The sequence below is a fragment of the Eriocheir sinensis genome, chromosome 16 (assembly GCF_024679095.1).
Source record: "Eriocheir sinensis breed Jianghai 21 chromosome 16, ASM2467909v1, whole genome shotgun sequence".
NCBI classification, from domain to species: domain Eukaryota; kingdom Metazoa; phylum Arthropoda; class Malacostraca; order Decapoda; family Varunidae; genus Eriocheir; species Eriocheir sinensis.
In genome coordinates, this window is record NC_066524.1 from 2580604 (window position 1) to 2596209 (window position 15606).

The 15606-nt window shown below is 43.4% G+C and overlaps 1 protein-coding gene across 1 annotated transcript in view; it reads right to left on the minus strand.

The window, feature by feature from the left end:
• Window positions 1-1170: 1170 nt before the first annotated feature.
• The window catches only part of LOC126999138 (uncharacterized), a 15617-nt gene continuing 1181 nt past the window's right edge, over window positions 1171-15606 (minus strand). Inside the window, exons 4-5 of the mRNA XM_050861467.1 lie at window positions 15242-15606; window positions 1171-1323 (exon numbers count right to left, since the gene is read on the minus strand). The exon at window positions 15242-15606 is cut by the window's right edge and continues 222 nt beyond it. Of these exons, the coding sequence (XP_050717424.1) occupies window positions 1171-1323; window positions 15242-15606 (518 nt within the window). The remainder of the gene's footprint in view (window positions 1324-15241) is intronic.

The following is a 15606-nucleotide window of genomic DNA, read 5'->3' on the forward strand; positions in this document are numbered from 1 at the left end:
AAGTGGAAGGGGTTGCCAGTGAGTTAAGGAAGTATGTTGACGAGGCTATGGGTGCTAGCCAAGGCTTTGTCGCCCCTCAGGGAAACATGCCGCTCAGGGTACACGAGCAGCGCAGTGGGGATGAGGGGGGAAGTGACGTTAGTGATGACAGGAGCAGGTTTCGTCCCCTGGTTCCGGCAAGACTCTTGCCCGCGGCACCCGTGTTTCAACCTCTGGGCACTCTGGCTGACATGTTATCGCCTCCTCCTTCCCCGCCAGGCTCGGTAAAGTCCGGCCACTCGTGCACCAGCTCCACAACACGGCGGCTCCGGGACGGGACGAGGCGCCGGCCACAGGAGTTCGATGGGAGTGTCTCTTGGGAGGCATATAAGACACAATTCGAACTCCTGGCGAGCGCCCGTCAGTGGAGTCGGGAGGAAATGGCCCTGCAGCTGGTGTGCGCGCTCAAGGGAGCAGCGCTCGAGGTTCTGAACCAGCTGCCGGCCGCCCAACGGAGCTCCTACAGCGAGGTGACAGCTGCTCTGGAGCGGAGGTACGGGCATCAGCACCAGTCTGAGGTGTTCAGGACCAGGTTTCGGGCTCGGACAAGGGGCCCGGGGGAAACCCTGACACGCTTGGCGCAAGACTTGGAGGTGCTGGTGCGCCGTGCGTACCCAGAGGCAGGTGAGGAGCTAATCACCATCCTCCTGCGGGATCAGTTTGTTGACGCTATCGATAATCAACAACTGAGGATTTATATGCAGCAGGCACACCCCAAGGACCTTCAGGAGGCTTTGGCCAGGGGCTTGGAGCTGGAGTCGTTTCTCAGGACAACAAGGGAGAAACCCAGCGGGAACCATAGCCCTTACAAGGTGAAGGCGAAGGGGAGCGTGGGGAAGTCGTCCTCAGTCCTTCAACACCCCCAGGTGAGTTCAAGGGGAACTGTTTCTCGTGCGGGCAGCAGGGACACTCCAGGAAGTACTGCCCGGGGAGCAAGAGCAGCAGTAAGGCTGGCGGCACGGGAGCGGGGCCGACTCAGTACAAGCCCTGCTGTTACAACTGTGGCAAGGGTCACCGGACTTCAGAGTGTACCCTGGTCCCCGCCACAGACTGTAAGGAGGCCGCGGGAAACCGGGACGGGCTGGCGGAGGGGGGCAAGCGCCAGTCGGAGGAGAAGAAGCCCCAATCCGCCTAAGTTGCCGCGCTGAGGATGCCCGGACCGTTCAGGTGGGTGGGCAAGTGGATGGGAATTCTTGCTACCTGACGGTGGACTCGGGCGCCGAGCGCACGTTCGTGCAGGACGGCATGCTGGCAACCGGACAGCCCCCGGTGGGCAGGGAGCAGCTGTGTGGGATTACGGGACACTGCACACAGCTCAGGGGGCCAGTGGATGCCAGGGTAACTGTGGGCGGCACGGAGGAGTGTCTTCCTGTCTTTGTGGCTGACGTCGGGGATAACTTGCTGGGACTAGACTATCTCCAGCGGAGCAGGGCGGTGCTGGATTTCGGGGATATGACCATGGCGGTCGGAGGCAACGTGGTGCCGTTAAGGGAAGGCGGCGGAGGCGCAGTGGAGTGTGCTGTCTCTGTCGAGACTCACCGACAGGGTTGCCAGACACTGCACATGAAAAAAGGACAGACATGCTTCAAAAAAAGGACATTTGCTTCCAAAAAAGAACAGCAAAACAAAGTGTATATATGTATTATACGTGTATATATATATATATATATATATATATATATATATATATATATATATATATATATATATATATCTATATATATATATATATATATATATATATATATATATATATATATATATATATATATAAATATAAATATATATATATATATATATATATATATATATATATATATATATATATATATATATATATATATATAGTGTGTGTGTGTGTGTGTGTGTGTTTAAAAGTGTATAACAGCAGAGAGAGAGAGAGAGAGAGAGAGAGAGAGAGAGAGAGAGAGAGAGAGAGAGAGAGAGAGAGAGAGAGCCTGCAGGGGTGTATGAAATTTATCAACATTAAGGCGTAAGTAGCTAGTACACCTATGAACTTCTACATACCTTTATTTTAATATTCAATCGTGAGAATTTCTTCAAAGGAATCTCCTTCATCTGAAGCTACTGAGGTACTTGCAGCCTGTTCGTCTACCTGTCCTGTTCCACCTGCTGCCTTCTCTGTGCTGCGGTACATCTGGCTTGTGAAAAGTGCTTGCATTTTCTCTGTGACTTTGAAGTTACGACAGCAGACTTCTTTGCTGTGTAAGTGCGTCCGAACTCTTAAAATAGATTCGAGAGAACTAGTGCTTAATCTGTTTCTGGCCTTAGTTTTTACATTAGTGACGTGTGAGAATACCCTTTCAACAAAGGCTGTACTTAAAGGAATGCAGTATGAGTTCAGTGCAATAATTGCAAGTTCTTGGTAACACTTCTCTCCAATTGCATTCTCATAATTTAGAACATGTGTCCAAAAATTAACTGGATCTGTTGGTATTTCTGAGCTAGGAAACTCTGCTCCCCAATCTGTTTTCACAGCTATACGTTCATATTGGTTTGCAACTTTATGAACATCAAATTTCTCTGCTCTTGCCAGTTTTTCTAAAGGGAGATCAGTAAATTTTGGCCTAACCTGGCTGAGACACTTCTCTGGACTAAGATATTTTATGTAGTTCATCTTCATGGTTGTATTGTCAATTCTTTTGTCAATTTGTTTTACTGCCTCATACATGAAGTCACGGCAGCGTTGCTGGATTGCTTGTTTCCTCTCTGCACTTAGGTTGCAGACCTTCAAGTCAAGTTCAAATTTGTCTCCAAGTTTACAGTCACTCAGTAACCATGGCAGTTGTCGCTGCCGAAAGTCTCTGTAAAGTTTTTGCAGCAAAAAATTTCTCAACTCTTCAAGTTCTTTAAACAGTTTAGTGGGATCAGGATTTGTGGTTTGGAATGCAGCATTAAGTGTTTCAAAATTCTGGATGATGGGGCAAGCAAATGTAAGGTAAAGCTTATTTGCTTCATCAAGAAACATGTCTCGCAGAATTCTGGCATCATAGGTTTTATCAACTATGGAGTTGAAATATGCTTTAAGCTCTTCCCATTGAATTAATATTGAAAAAACACACTTTCCTCGCACAAGCCATCGCGTGGCACTTGGAAAGACAATTTTCTCGTGATTTTCATTTCCATTATTCATTGTGGCGTATATTAGTTTGTATTCTTCACGCCGTAGAGACTAACACTGAACCAGCGGGGAATAGCAGAAATTAGGTATTCCAAACAAGGAGGCAAAGACTTGAAGGCCTTTTCGGCACATAAGGCCAAACTGTGGCAGGTGCACTTAATGAACTGAATATCTGGGTTTACATCTCGAAACCTTGAAAACACTGAATTTGCCTCACCAGAAACATTATTTGCTCCATCTGTGCCCAAACCAATACAGTCATTTATATCAATATTATACTCTTTCATGAAATTACTGATGGCGTCAAACAAGCTCTGGCCAGTAGTAGAGACAACAGGTATTAAACCGAGGAAAGCTGTTTGCACTGTTTGCTCCTTGCGCGAGAAATACTTGACACACAAGCAAGTAGTAACAAATGTACGGAAGTGGGGGTTGCCTCAGCGGGGGGGACTGGAAGTGGGGGTTGGGGGGGTGAGCGGGGGGGTTACGGGAGTGGGGGTAATTTGCGGGGGGGTTACGGAAGAGGGGGTATCTAGACCCCCCCCCACATCTATTTTACCTTTTCACCCCCCCCCCCTCCCAAAAAAGAAAAAAATTGTTTTCACTATTTCACATGCCTACCCCCCCCTCAGGCTAGCGTACAAGCAGGGGGGTGACAGGAGGGAGTAGGTCGGTCAGCGGGGGGGAGGTGACGGAAGAAAGGGTGGTCAGCAGGGGGTGACGTGGTGGGGTAAGACGGTCAGAGGGCCGTCAGAGGGGTGACAGAAGTGGGGTACACAAAGTGAGGGTAATTGCTATTGTTGTTGTTGTTGTTGTTGTTGTTATTGTTGTATACACACACACACACACACACACACACACACACACACATATTCTGTGCTATATAAGCATCATACTTTAATAATTACCATCATTAATAGAGTTTCCGCTATGACTGAGACATATTCAGAGAACCTTCTCGATATTTTCCAATATCCTGCGCGCATAATAGTTGCAGGATATAGCAACTCTGGAAAATCGGAACTTGTACAGCAGCTTATTCTGAAGTATCAGGAATAGTTCAAAAATTGTCATATGTGGCTTAACGTCTCATCCTCTTCAAAGAAATAAAGAAATAGGACCTAAAGTTATAGTGTCGTCTGAAATAATTGATCCAATTGCCAACGAGGATACGTTTGATCGGAGAGGACATTGTATGTACTTGACGATATTTTCATTGATGCTGTAAGGAACAAAATTGTGGTTGATGCTTTTACTCGCGGACGGCACAACAATATTTCATGCATATTTATCACTCAAAATCTATATATGGGTGGAAAGCATGCAAGGAATATTAGCCTGAACTGTTCTCATTTCCTCTTGTTAAGACAGCGCGATTTATCTCAAATTCACACTCTGGGCAGACAAATATTCGGGAAGAGAAGGCAAACCAGTTTGTAGATATATATAAATATGCTGTATATTCACGTCCTTATGGATATCTTCTTGTTGATTTGGGTATAAATACTCCTGAGTCCCTACAGTTTCGCTCAAACATTGTTGGAGAACCCCAGGTGAACGCGTATTCAATGGTGAACTCCAGGAAGAAGGAACTCTTACACACTATACTCCCAACATAACGAACCCTATGGTTTAAGCTCTCAGGCGAAATTATGGGAGAAAGCAAAAGTATAAATCCGGCAATAACACGTGATGACGTATTCAACTTTTTGAGAAGCAATAAAACATATACATTGCATAAGCTACAGACTAAAAAAATTCCCCGGCAAAAGATAATAGCCTCAAAACCCAAAGTAATCATGGCTGCCGATTTAGCAGACGTGAGACATATAAGAAAGGAAAATAATAACATAGGCTACTTGTTAGTATGCATAGACGTGTTTTCTAGGTATATGGAAGTTGTCCCGTGTCGGAATAAAGACGCAAATACTATGCTCGTGGCCTTTAAACAAGTGGTGGAAAATAAAGATTCTGAAGGCTTACGAAGATTAAACACCGACTTGGGCACAGAATTCTGGAATCGAAAAGTAAGAAACTATTTATGTTCCCGGGGCATTAAGCTATACAGTGTGTACTCAAGTGAGATCAAAGCAGCCTTGGCAGAGCGGGCCATTCGTACACTTAAAGCACGCATCTACAAGTTCATCACGTCTCAAAATTCTTCAAGATATATTGATCAGCTGCAAAACATGGTCAGTGCCTACAACCGCTCGCCCCATTCTGGACTGAAGAACAAACAAACTCCATTGATATTCATCACTTAAAAACCCATCTGCAATCAAACGGCAATTCCACGCAATGTATAAAACCCGAAGCAACCAGCGTCTTCCATCACTTCTCGACTGGCAGTTGGGGAAATAGTTCGCCTTGTTGGAAGTGCTCGTTCCTCTGTATTCCATAAAGGATACACGCAGCAAAATACTCACGAGCTCTTTCGCATAAAATCAATTAAACACAAGAATCGCCCAAGAACTTATCTCTTAGAAGATTTGTCTGGAGAACCAATACAGGGGATATTCTACGCGCCAGAGCTCGTCTTAAGCGCTCTGCCTGAGACATACGATATTAAAATACTGCGTTCACGAAAAATAAAGGAAAAAGCAGTATTTTGTATCGTGGTTGGATACCCTGCTTCATTCAACAGCTTGATTGACTCTATTGATATTGTAGAAAATGCTTATAAATACACCACTCCTCAGTGCACACAAAAACTTTGTCTTACTTTTGAAGAAATTAAAAGTAAAAGATAGAAACCGTGCTATTAAGCAAGCAGCTCGAGAACAATTGAACTGTATATCTGAAATATTTTCCAATTTGTTAAAGAAGCACCTCACCCTCAATAGCAAAGTTATCAAGAAATTACGTAACTATCGGGAAGACATACGTGCCATAGCTAGAAAGAAAACTCCTCTCCATAAGAAAAGACTTATATTGACATCGAGACGGGCGGTAATATATTAGCTGCTATATTACCTATTGCCGCTTCCTTGATCGGAAAATTATTTGGATAATGCGCACGTATTATCTTGTTCCTGAGTCTACCGCTGAGCGTGTTTTAACGGGTATTAAGCCTAAATGCGCCAACTCCACGAGTCCGGGGTCAACGGCCAATCGTGTTTCAACCCGCAGTCGACCCATCCCGATCATATGCCGGTCTCTGAACATGTGCCAGCAAGCAGCAGCGGTCCTGTCGTGTCCTCCCATGGTGCAAGACCAAGCACTCCTACAAGATTGAACCCGTCGTCTCGCTCTGTAAGAAAGAAAAGCTACAAAAAAGAAAATATCGCGATCTGGTGTATACAAAACCACAAAACTACCACCCGTGGAACTTAGAGTCACAGGGATTAGGGAGAACAAGATATCCTCCAATCCTGAAATAAGTAATTTAATACCTCTGTATGTTAAAAGTATCGACGTGCCATACGTCAATATGATGCTAGAACGAATAAAAGACAATCCCATCGTAAAATGGGATAGCCGAGGCAACCTATTGTCTTCTGTTCGATCCTCCAATATCCTGTACATGTTGAATTTACTCTCTAATGCAAGTAAAAAACCAACGATTGCTGACATTGCTGATATAAAACACATCATTGACGCCACGGGTGTATTACCTAGCGAAATAAAAAATACGCGCGTGCGGCAAAAGATTCAGGGATCTGGTTTCACCAAACAACCATCGTTGGCAACTTACAGATGGGACCCATATTAAATCCGCTTTTCCAATGTGCTAGTGCAGTCCTACATTGTGATTCAAGAAAGAAACAGAATCATGGACGTTGTAGATACTGAACCGCGTTGGACGCGCGACTTATACAGAGGGGGCGGCGACGTCATGGAGAGAGAAATGCCGGAGGCGAGGACGAACACACTCGGACACAGTGGTGCCCCGAGCGGGCTTATAAGAGAGAGCAGATGGGACGATGGTTCGCTACTCGTCCCTCGCCATCAGCTGAAGCGGTACTATTCATCACTCACCAGTATACCAGAGGACACCATGTCGGACGCCTACGTGTTCAACTACAAAGACGGTTCTCCTGGCGATGACATCTACCGCAACAACAAGACCATCATCGTTTCTTCCCTCAACTGCAGTTCCTGCTACGAAAAGAGGGGGTTTACTGGACGCCTACATGGATTATACCCGCACAGTAATCTCTACCGCGAAAGAAGCCCCATCTATCAACTGAACAGGTGTCGCTGGGAAGATCGTGGTATTCCCGGTAGTCTGCATATTCGCTATCCTCCGAGTGAAAATCTCCCTTATGTGGCGTGTATCCTAACCCAGTATGCTCCTGGCCGCGAACTGGAAAATAACCCTATAAACCAAGGATATCTTCAGACGTCAAGAGATCAAAATTTCATTCGTGGGGTAAAGGAAGACAGTTATGATAACCGCCTCCGCTGGTTTAAAGTCCATCACAAAACTGGTAGAATGGGTGATTAAAAGCAACATTACAAGTGTCGTCTTCCCCTACAATACTGCAAGCGCTGGAATTCTTTACGTGTTGTGGAAAGCTGACTACCAACCGCATCTCCAAGAGGCTGCGGCTGAACTCCAACTGCATAATATATCGTGCGTCATCCTGGACAGATGGTGGACCTGCGATGAGCCTGAAACAAAATTAACTCTATCTGTGTCTCCCGAGCGAAACAGGAAGAGGAAACTGGTGGATACAGAGGACGATGCTGTGGCTGACGAATGGAAAAGAAAACGGGACGGTGCTGTAGTCGACGTGGATCCTGAATAACTATAGCTCCAGACAATTTCCCAATAATTATGTACATCACTAAATGTAAAATATGTCAATAAATAACAATGTAATGATGTTTAGTATGATTTACCTTCAATATGTAATTGGCATCTCGTCATGTCTACCTCTATATAATGAAATAATTATAATATTTTTGCTAGTGTCTTGCTTGCTCTAAATGGAGTCACATCATATATATGTTACCAGCATTGCGGATGGGAAATTTACCCCAATTCCAGCACTAGCTTTACTAATAATATACAAACTCTAACATTAGACAAGGACGTGGAATATGAAGTCGGTCTACTGAACGTGTTGCTTCCCGTCGGTATTACATTGTTAAACCGGGTGAACCAGAGTGTAGTATACACCTTGAATGTGGTATAAGACCAACGCCAGATTCAGAAGCTATTGAAAGACGCACACTGTCAAAGGCTATTAATGCTAATATCTTGTATAATGACACTGGGTATTTGCTGATGTGTGTTAACGGTATAATAACGACATTGATAAAGGAGATGGTCGATGGATACAACTACCATTTACTAGCGTATTCTAGAGAGGTTCTTGCATTTAGCTCCACAAATGATCATTTAACTTTGTTCTGCTACAATGGTTATCATCCACAAGTTGTATTTATTAAGGTTTCCTTTGATGCGCGACTGGCCCAGGTTCTCGGTTTTGTCCCCAACTTAGGTTATGCTGTGTTTTCTTCCTTGGGTACACATGAAAAACAAAAAAAACCCGTTCTTGTTCCGCTACATGGTCATGCCCTCTGTTGAGAAATGGTGACGTACAGTGTGTTCTCATTTACACTGACCTTGTCAATCCCTCTAGGTATGCAGGGAAAAATGTAAATATTCTTGATGCCTTTTCGCTCTCTGGAGGTCTAACAAAAGGCGTGCATCCAACTATATATAAGTCCCTTAAATCCAAAGTAATTGATTCGATTTCTATTAAACTCACAGATCAAAAGGTCGTCCTATGCATTTCGAAGAAGGATACCCTGTTACATGTTTACTTCATATCCGATCGCGTTGAATCTTTGAGTACATTTTGCTGTATTAATAGGAATGTTGTCCATTTGAAAAGACAGTCTCCTCGCCGCCACCATGCGGGTTACATTCATCCCTCCTTCCGTAGCAGAATATCATACCCTGTTTTCGAATGGCAAACAGATATCAACCCGAGGGAGTGGTATTGATGATATAGTCACACTTTCTTATGAACCAAGCTATCACAGAGGCGGGTTTTTCTTCTCGGTTTTAGCTGGACTCGCTAAAAGAGCTTTCCCTTTCCTAGTGAAAAATGTCATTGTGCCTTCAGCTCGAACATTTGGAAACAACGTTCTAGATGATATTTCACAGGGAAGCAACTTGAGAAGCTCTATAAAAAAGCATGGAATTAATTCCTTAAAGCAAGCTGCAATGAAATTGACTAGAGGAAGCGGGAAAAGAAAGTCAAGCGAGTCGGGAGGAAAAGGTGTTATAAAAGGACATCTTTACCGAGTTGTAATCATTGTTGAACTAAGAGCAGTATGGCGAGCATCACCAGCGCGGTTGGTGTCGGGAACCCGCGTTCTCCCCTGGGGCAATATGCCGCCGGTGTCAGTGAATTGTTTCCCCGCCCTAACAAAATGAGATTATTGGAAACAACGATTGCCTCCCGTTATGATGCTGATGTTTTACCTACTAACCTCGGATTCAATATGAAATTATCCGATAGATATAGAATTTCTCATTCCTGGAACACTTGGCAGTTTTATTGATTTGGGGAAATTGGTGTTGCACACCTCTTTACGCTTAACTAAGCCAGACAATACTACTCCTCTCGAAGACGTTCAACACGTTGAATTTGCAAATAATACCGCGCACAGCCTATTCAAATCAGTGCAATGTTTTTGGGAGATGTAGCTGTTGACAATAATGTACTTTATGGGTACACGTCATACGTTAAAATGCTGAATACTTTGTCGCCCAACAAATTGAATACAATTGGAGCCAATGCTAATATTACCATCCCAGAGAACGGTTTTATTTCCAAAGTAACAGCAGAATACTTTGACAATGCCAGCGCGCAACACAAGACCATTATGAAGCGGGTTAAGACTCACGGTATACAACTCTGTACCCCGCTTCTTCTGGATATAAGTTCTTTAGACAGTTACTTGCTCGATGGTATTTCGATTAGACTCAGAATGGAACTATCTAGTAATGCATGGCTGCTAAATTCTCCAACTGGCGATAACATTCGTCTGCATATAGATTCAGCCAAGCTGCTTTATACGCGACTGTTTCCTTATCCTAATGCACTTCATGCTTTGAACGCGTCTCTCGCCACAGGAATCTTTTGAAATCGACATTTACCAAAACCCTCTTGAAAACCTATGTGCAGCCAAAGACCAAACCTCAGGAACGTATGATCAACCGTGGGTGATGTTATTCCGGAAAAACTCTCGCTTATTATAACGAGCATGGAAGCTCATTCTGGCGACTATACGCTAAATCCATTGTATTTGAGCCATGGCGATATAAGTCAAATAAGCTTAAGTGTTAATGGTAGAACCATGTATAATATTCCTAGTAAATTCCCTCATGACTATGCTGAGCTCTACCATCGTACTTTGGATGCACTTGGTTTTCACAAAGACCATTTAATCGGAAAGGATATTTTCGGCAAGAGGGCAATGATTTGCACATTTGATTTGCGTGCTGAAAACTTGAATGATAATTTGCCCGTTGAAATGAATGGGGGGCTTAGAAAACGAGAACCGTCTGTTGATACTGTTTGGCGAAACAGTGGGTATAATAACAGTTAATTCTGAAAGACGGCCGCAGTGTGATGTGCGCGCTCGAAGCGGCTGTGCGATGAACAACATGGAGATTGAAAGAGGATTGAAGGGGCACATAGGAAAGCAAGCCTTGTTTTTAGGCGTGTTATTGGCAGACGAGGTAAACTCTATACCTCGATATAGAAAACCTATAGTGTGCATCGTCAATACGCTACCAAGTTATTCTAAAAGAGAAATGGGACACTGGATTTGTCTCTACTATGAACCGGGCATGGCAGTGTTCCTAGATAGTTATGCTCTCGATCCAAAATTATACTCTGATCATTTCAAATATATTGATTACACCTGGCTCAGTATGTATAAAAATGCATTTCGACTTCAAAGCACGCGAAGCGATGTGTGCGGGGCTTATGCCATGTACTTTGCCTACAATGTTTCGCACTTGGGTGTAAGAGAAACTCTTGAAAAAATATGTATGGAGTTTTCCAAGACCGAATATTCGAGGAATGATGAACACGTGATGCGATTCGCTTACAGCAAGTTTATAATGCCCGTATGTCATCAAACATTTAACACGTGTTCATAAAAAGTAAGTATTGACTTATTGATTTTTTCATAATGAATTGTATTACATTCCATGAAGCATAAGTAATTTTCTAGTTCCTTTATCGGGGGGTGGGGTGGTTGTATACCATGCTTAAATCAGAGGCCTGGCTCCACTCACAGGTCCTCACCCGTCACCGCCACTACCCCGTGCAGCCCCCGCCCCGCCCCGCCCCGTCCCGGGCCCCGAGCAATCCTGTCGCATCTTGCCGCCGCACCTCTCGCTACCGCCGCCGCCGCCGCCGCCGCCGCCCGCCTGATTTGGCGGGCAGTCTTTTATGCATGAGCCGGATCGAAACATAAAAGCGTTTTATTCATGTTTCCACAAATCGAATAAATTTTAAGACAATTATTGTGTTTTTTCATCCGTTTTGATAAAGGTCATATAAACAAGTCAAACAAACTCAATGTTTATTGAATTTGGTCAAATTATGATTCCAGATTCATCATGTGCAATTTTATAATATCAAAGGCTCCAACATTAGTCCTATATACAGAATATATTTACATATATTTTATATTTAACATAAAAATAGCAGGCAAATTCTTACACTATAAACAGTATATACAACATTCACACCAGTCCCTATCTTATAAACAACTACAATTTATTCTGAAAAGTCTGTATCTACTAGCATATATTCAAGGGGGGATGATGAGAGCATTTGATTTATTTCTTCCTGTTCCGCGGCTTGCATTAACATGTCATCATCCGCCTCTACCCGTTTTATCAAGGGAAAATATTGCTCGACCAGCACATCCCGTTCTCCCCACAATTCATAGGTTTCTTCTTCTAGTTCTCCCATTTCACCGATCTCTTGCCCACCCATTACCTCGGCTAGTCTCGCTTCTGTTATGCCTCTTTCATCGCCTTCCTCCAAATTTTCTTCGTTTGACAGTGTCATGATCTGGGCTACCTCCTCCTCCTGCTCTTCCTCCTCTATCCCTATAGAATTATCGGGATGACCGTAAGATCGCGACTCCAAGGTGCTAATGTAGTATCTTTTGTCCTCAACTACAGATATCCCTCTCTTGGGATATTTTACTGTACTCATTCGTCCATTGCGCACTGTGAATCCCTGATAGTCAAAGGTAAATGTTTGCTTCTGGAATAGGGCGTCTTTGTATCGCTGATGAGCAATTTTCTTCTTTATGAACTTTGGAACGCCCTTAGCTGAACTCAACCGGTCACCGTCTGCCAAGAGGATGGAGTAGCATTTTGGTTTTACACCTACAAATTCTGAGATGGTTCTTTCCCCCACTTCAGACTTGAGAAATCCAAGCTTTCCTTTGTTGTCTGTGCTGTACAAGGAATGTGAGGGCTAAAGTTACTTGTGTCTATATAGCTTTTGAAGGGTTCCTGCGAGTACTCTGTTAATAGATCAGGAGTTTCAATTTCTGTTATTAAGGAATCAGTGTCGCAATACACTAGTTTCGCCCGATCCCGTAATGAGCCTTCAACACATTGTAATAGAAATCATATAGTCGCAGCTTGGACAGCTCTAGGATGTAGTAGCCAATGTAGTTTGGATGATTCACCCGTGAATATTTCTTATGGCGAGTTACAACTACATGACCATCATTGAGAGGTACAACGCGTTTAAAGTAAGGACTTCGGGCCAGCTTCAAAACTTTTCGCGGTTGGTGACAATATCTATGTCTTCACTATATTTGGCCACGTTCATCAGGAATCGACCAAAATGCTGTTTGAAATACACTTGATTGCATTTTTCTTGATAGGGCAAGTAGCACTTTGCGGGCTTCTATGTTATCCTGAATGAAGTCCGCAAGAAAGTGCTTTTGCTTAAACGTATAAATAGCATGCACTTTTTAACAACCAGGCCTAGTCGAATAAGTAGTTTAAGGAGGGCAGAGCAAATAGCATTTTCTCCTGAGCAGCATGTGTTCCAATCAGTTTTATGTTCTTACACGGTGCTGGACGGTTTTCTTCTTCATACCATTCGCGTGTGACTGACGATATATCTCTGTTGGTGATATTGTGTCTTCTGATGATCAGTGGGAGGTCATCCGTTTTCTCAACGACTTCACGTGAGACAGCCTCAGTATCGCACAGAATGAGATATCCAAAATCGCCATCGGTTGCTTGATTGACCAAGCCCCGCTCAAAACGACTGCATTTCTGTCTCATCTAGTTTTCTCATATCCCACATGGCAACTTCTCTTGCATTACAGTGGGATAAAGACTGTTGAAGTCAAGATATGAAAGGAAAGTGCTTCTATCATGTTTTGGATTAAACTGAGGGTTCGTGTAGATGTTATTGGCGCGTACAAAACGACGCACAACACTTGTGTAGCCCCCACGCACATTTGTTTGAATGCAATGATATATGTCTGGGCTACTAAGCACCTCTAATTCCTGCTGTGTTTTAATAGAAAGGAGTCATAGGCAAATCCTGGCAGGCTAACATAATTTACAATATCCAACCTCCACTGGGTTTTCAAAATACCTCTCCACTCTAGGAAGACATCACATAGAAGACCAACATCCACTTTTACATAAAGCAACAAATAGTCCTTCAGGCTCTGACACCCAGCTACTTTCCAAACATTCTGAGCATGTTTATAATCACTTTCGGAAAGTTCTGCTTCTTGAAGCGAATTGAAAAATCTTCGCGGGATGGAAGACGTGTCTCAGAAAGTCGTTCCATCGAATCCATATAGTCATAACAAAACACCTGCTTTCCCTTGATCAATAATGGCAACGCAGGTGCTGGCACATCTTTCAACATCTGTTGTGTGCATATGGGTTCGTTCCCATTACTGATGAATTGGTTCGCTAAAGCCGCGAGCGAACCAGACATAAAGGCATACGAGTCAATAAATCTCAAGTCATTTATGATGACTTCATGGTATTTGTGAACTGAACGTTTTGGTCTTAGTTTGATTTTCAAGTCAGGTATCGTTAATTCACGCAGGATTAACGACATGTCGTAATTAGCATTATGTGCAATGAGAGTGAGCTGCAATTTGTGATTTTCATTTGGAGGTTGCATCTATTACAATAAGCTCCAATGTAATTGTTTCCTGATTTTCATGGTCATGATGTTTTACTCCTTTACCTTTTAAAAAACCTTGTTTGCAGAGAAGACAGTGAGTTTGCTCATTGTGACGTGTCGTATCTTCATCGGTCATGTTGATTTTATTGTAGCCTTTAGAAAATTTCAACTTTTTCCAGGCACACTGCATTGTATGAATAAAATGGTTTACAGCATTACTTCCACAATAGGATCCGCTTTGTACTGTTTCTCCGTTTCTATTCACTATAATGTAAGCATACGCTATGGCAAAGTGATGTCTCTTTACACATCCAGACACATTCGAAGAAGGCTGTACGAGAATACTCTCAAAGTCATAGAATGCTAAATAAGATGGCTCATATGCCTTAGCATGATTAATAAATTTCACAGTAGAACCCGCGGGTGGGAATCTTAGTCTTGTGATCATCGTTGGGCAAATTAGCACATGTTCAGCAAGCGTTGCCTTGTTCTCACAGGCGCACAGGCAGATATCGCAAAACATTTTTTCCCGCGACGTTGGCAGGTAAACAGGTTCATGTATGCGTCAAAGTCTTGGATAAGAGCTAGGTGTCTGTTCCCCAACAACAGACAATGAACAACTTCTTGATCTTTGAGCCCCTTTCTGACTAGAGTTAGTTCGCCTTTTTGTCTTCAACGTTGTCTAGACAGTAAACGCGAATACTTATGTTGTTTAATCTTTCAAGCCGACCGAGGTCTTCCCAGGATACCGGGGTTGGAATGTTACCCGTATTAATAGAGGCCAAGCAAGCATTCTCCATTGCCTGCCCGATGGAACTACATTTCTTGACTTTAGATAGCGATAAGCTGTTAGAACTTGGAAAACACAGTCCGTGGGTCCCGAAGGGTTGAGAACTTGTGTTTTCCTGGAACCTTTAGGATAGGGCACATACTCTCCAATACTATTGTGCAGCATTATAAGAGAGAAGGAAAATTTTACGCTAACTATTTCATCTAACGTAAATCCACTGCCCTCTTCGTCCGACATGTCATGTTCAAACCGATTAACAAAATATTCGGATAGTTCACGTACATATGAATCCATATCGCCATAGCTAATTACCTGCATATGACTTCTCATATACATATCTCTATATTGAACTCCACCGTCGGGGTCTTCTCTGACTAAGCGCAGATGCATGTCAACGTACACTTTAAAAGAAGGAGGTCTAACCTGCTGGCAGCCTTGGAATACAGACTCTACTGCCTCGCGAAGACGGC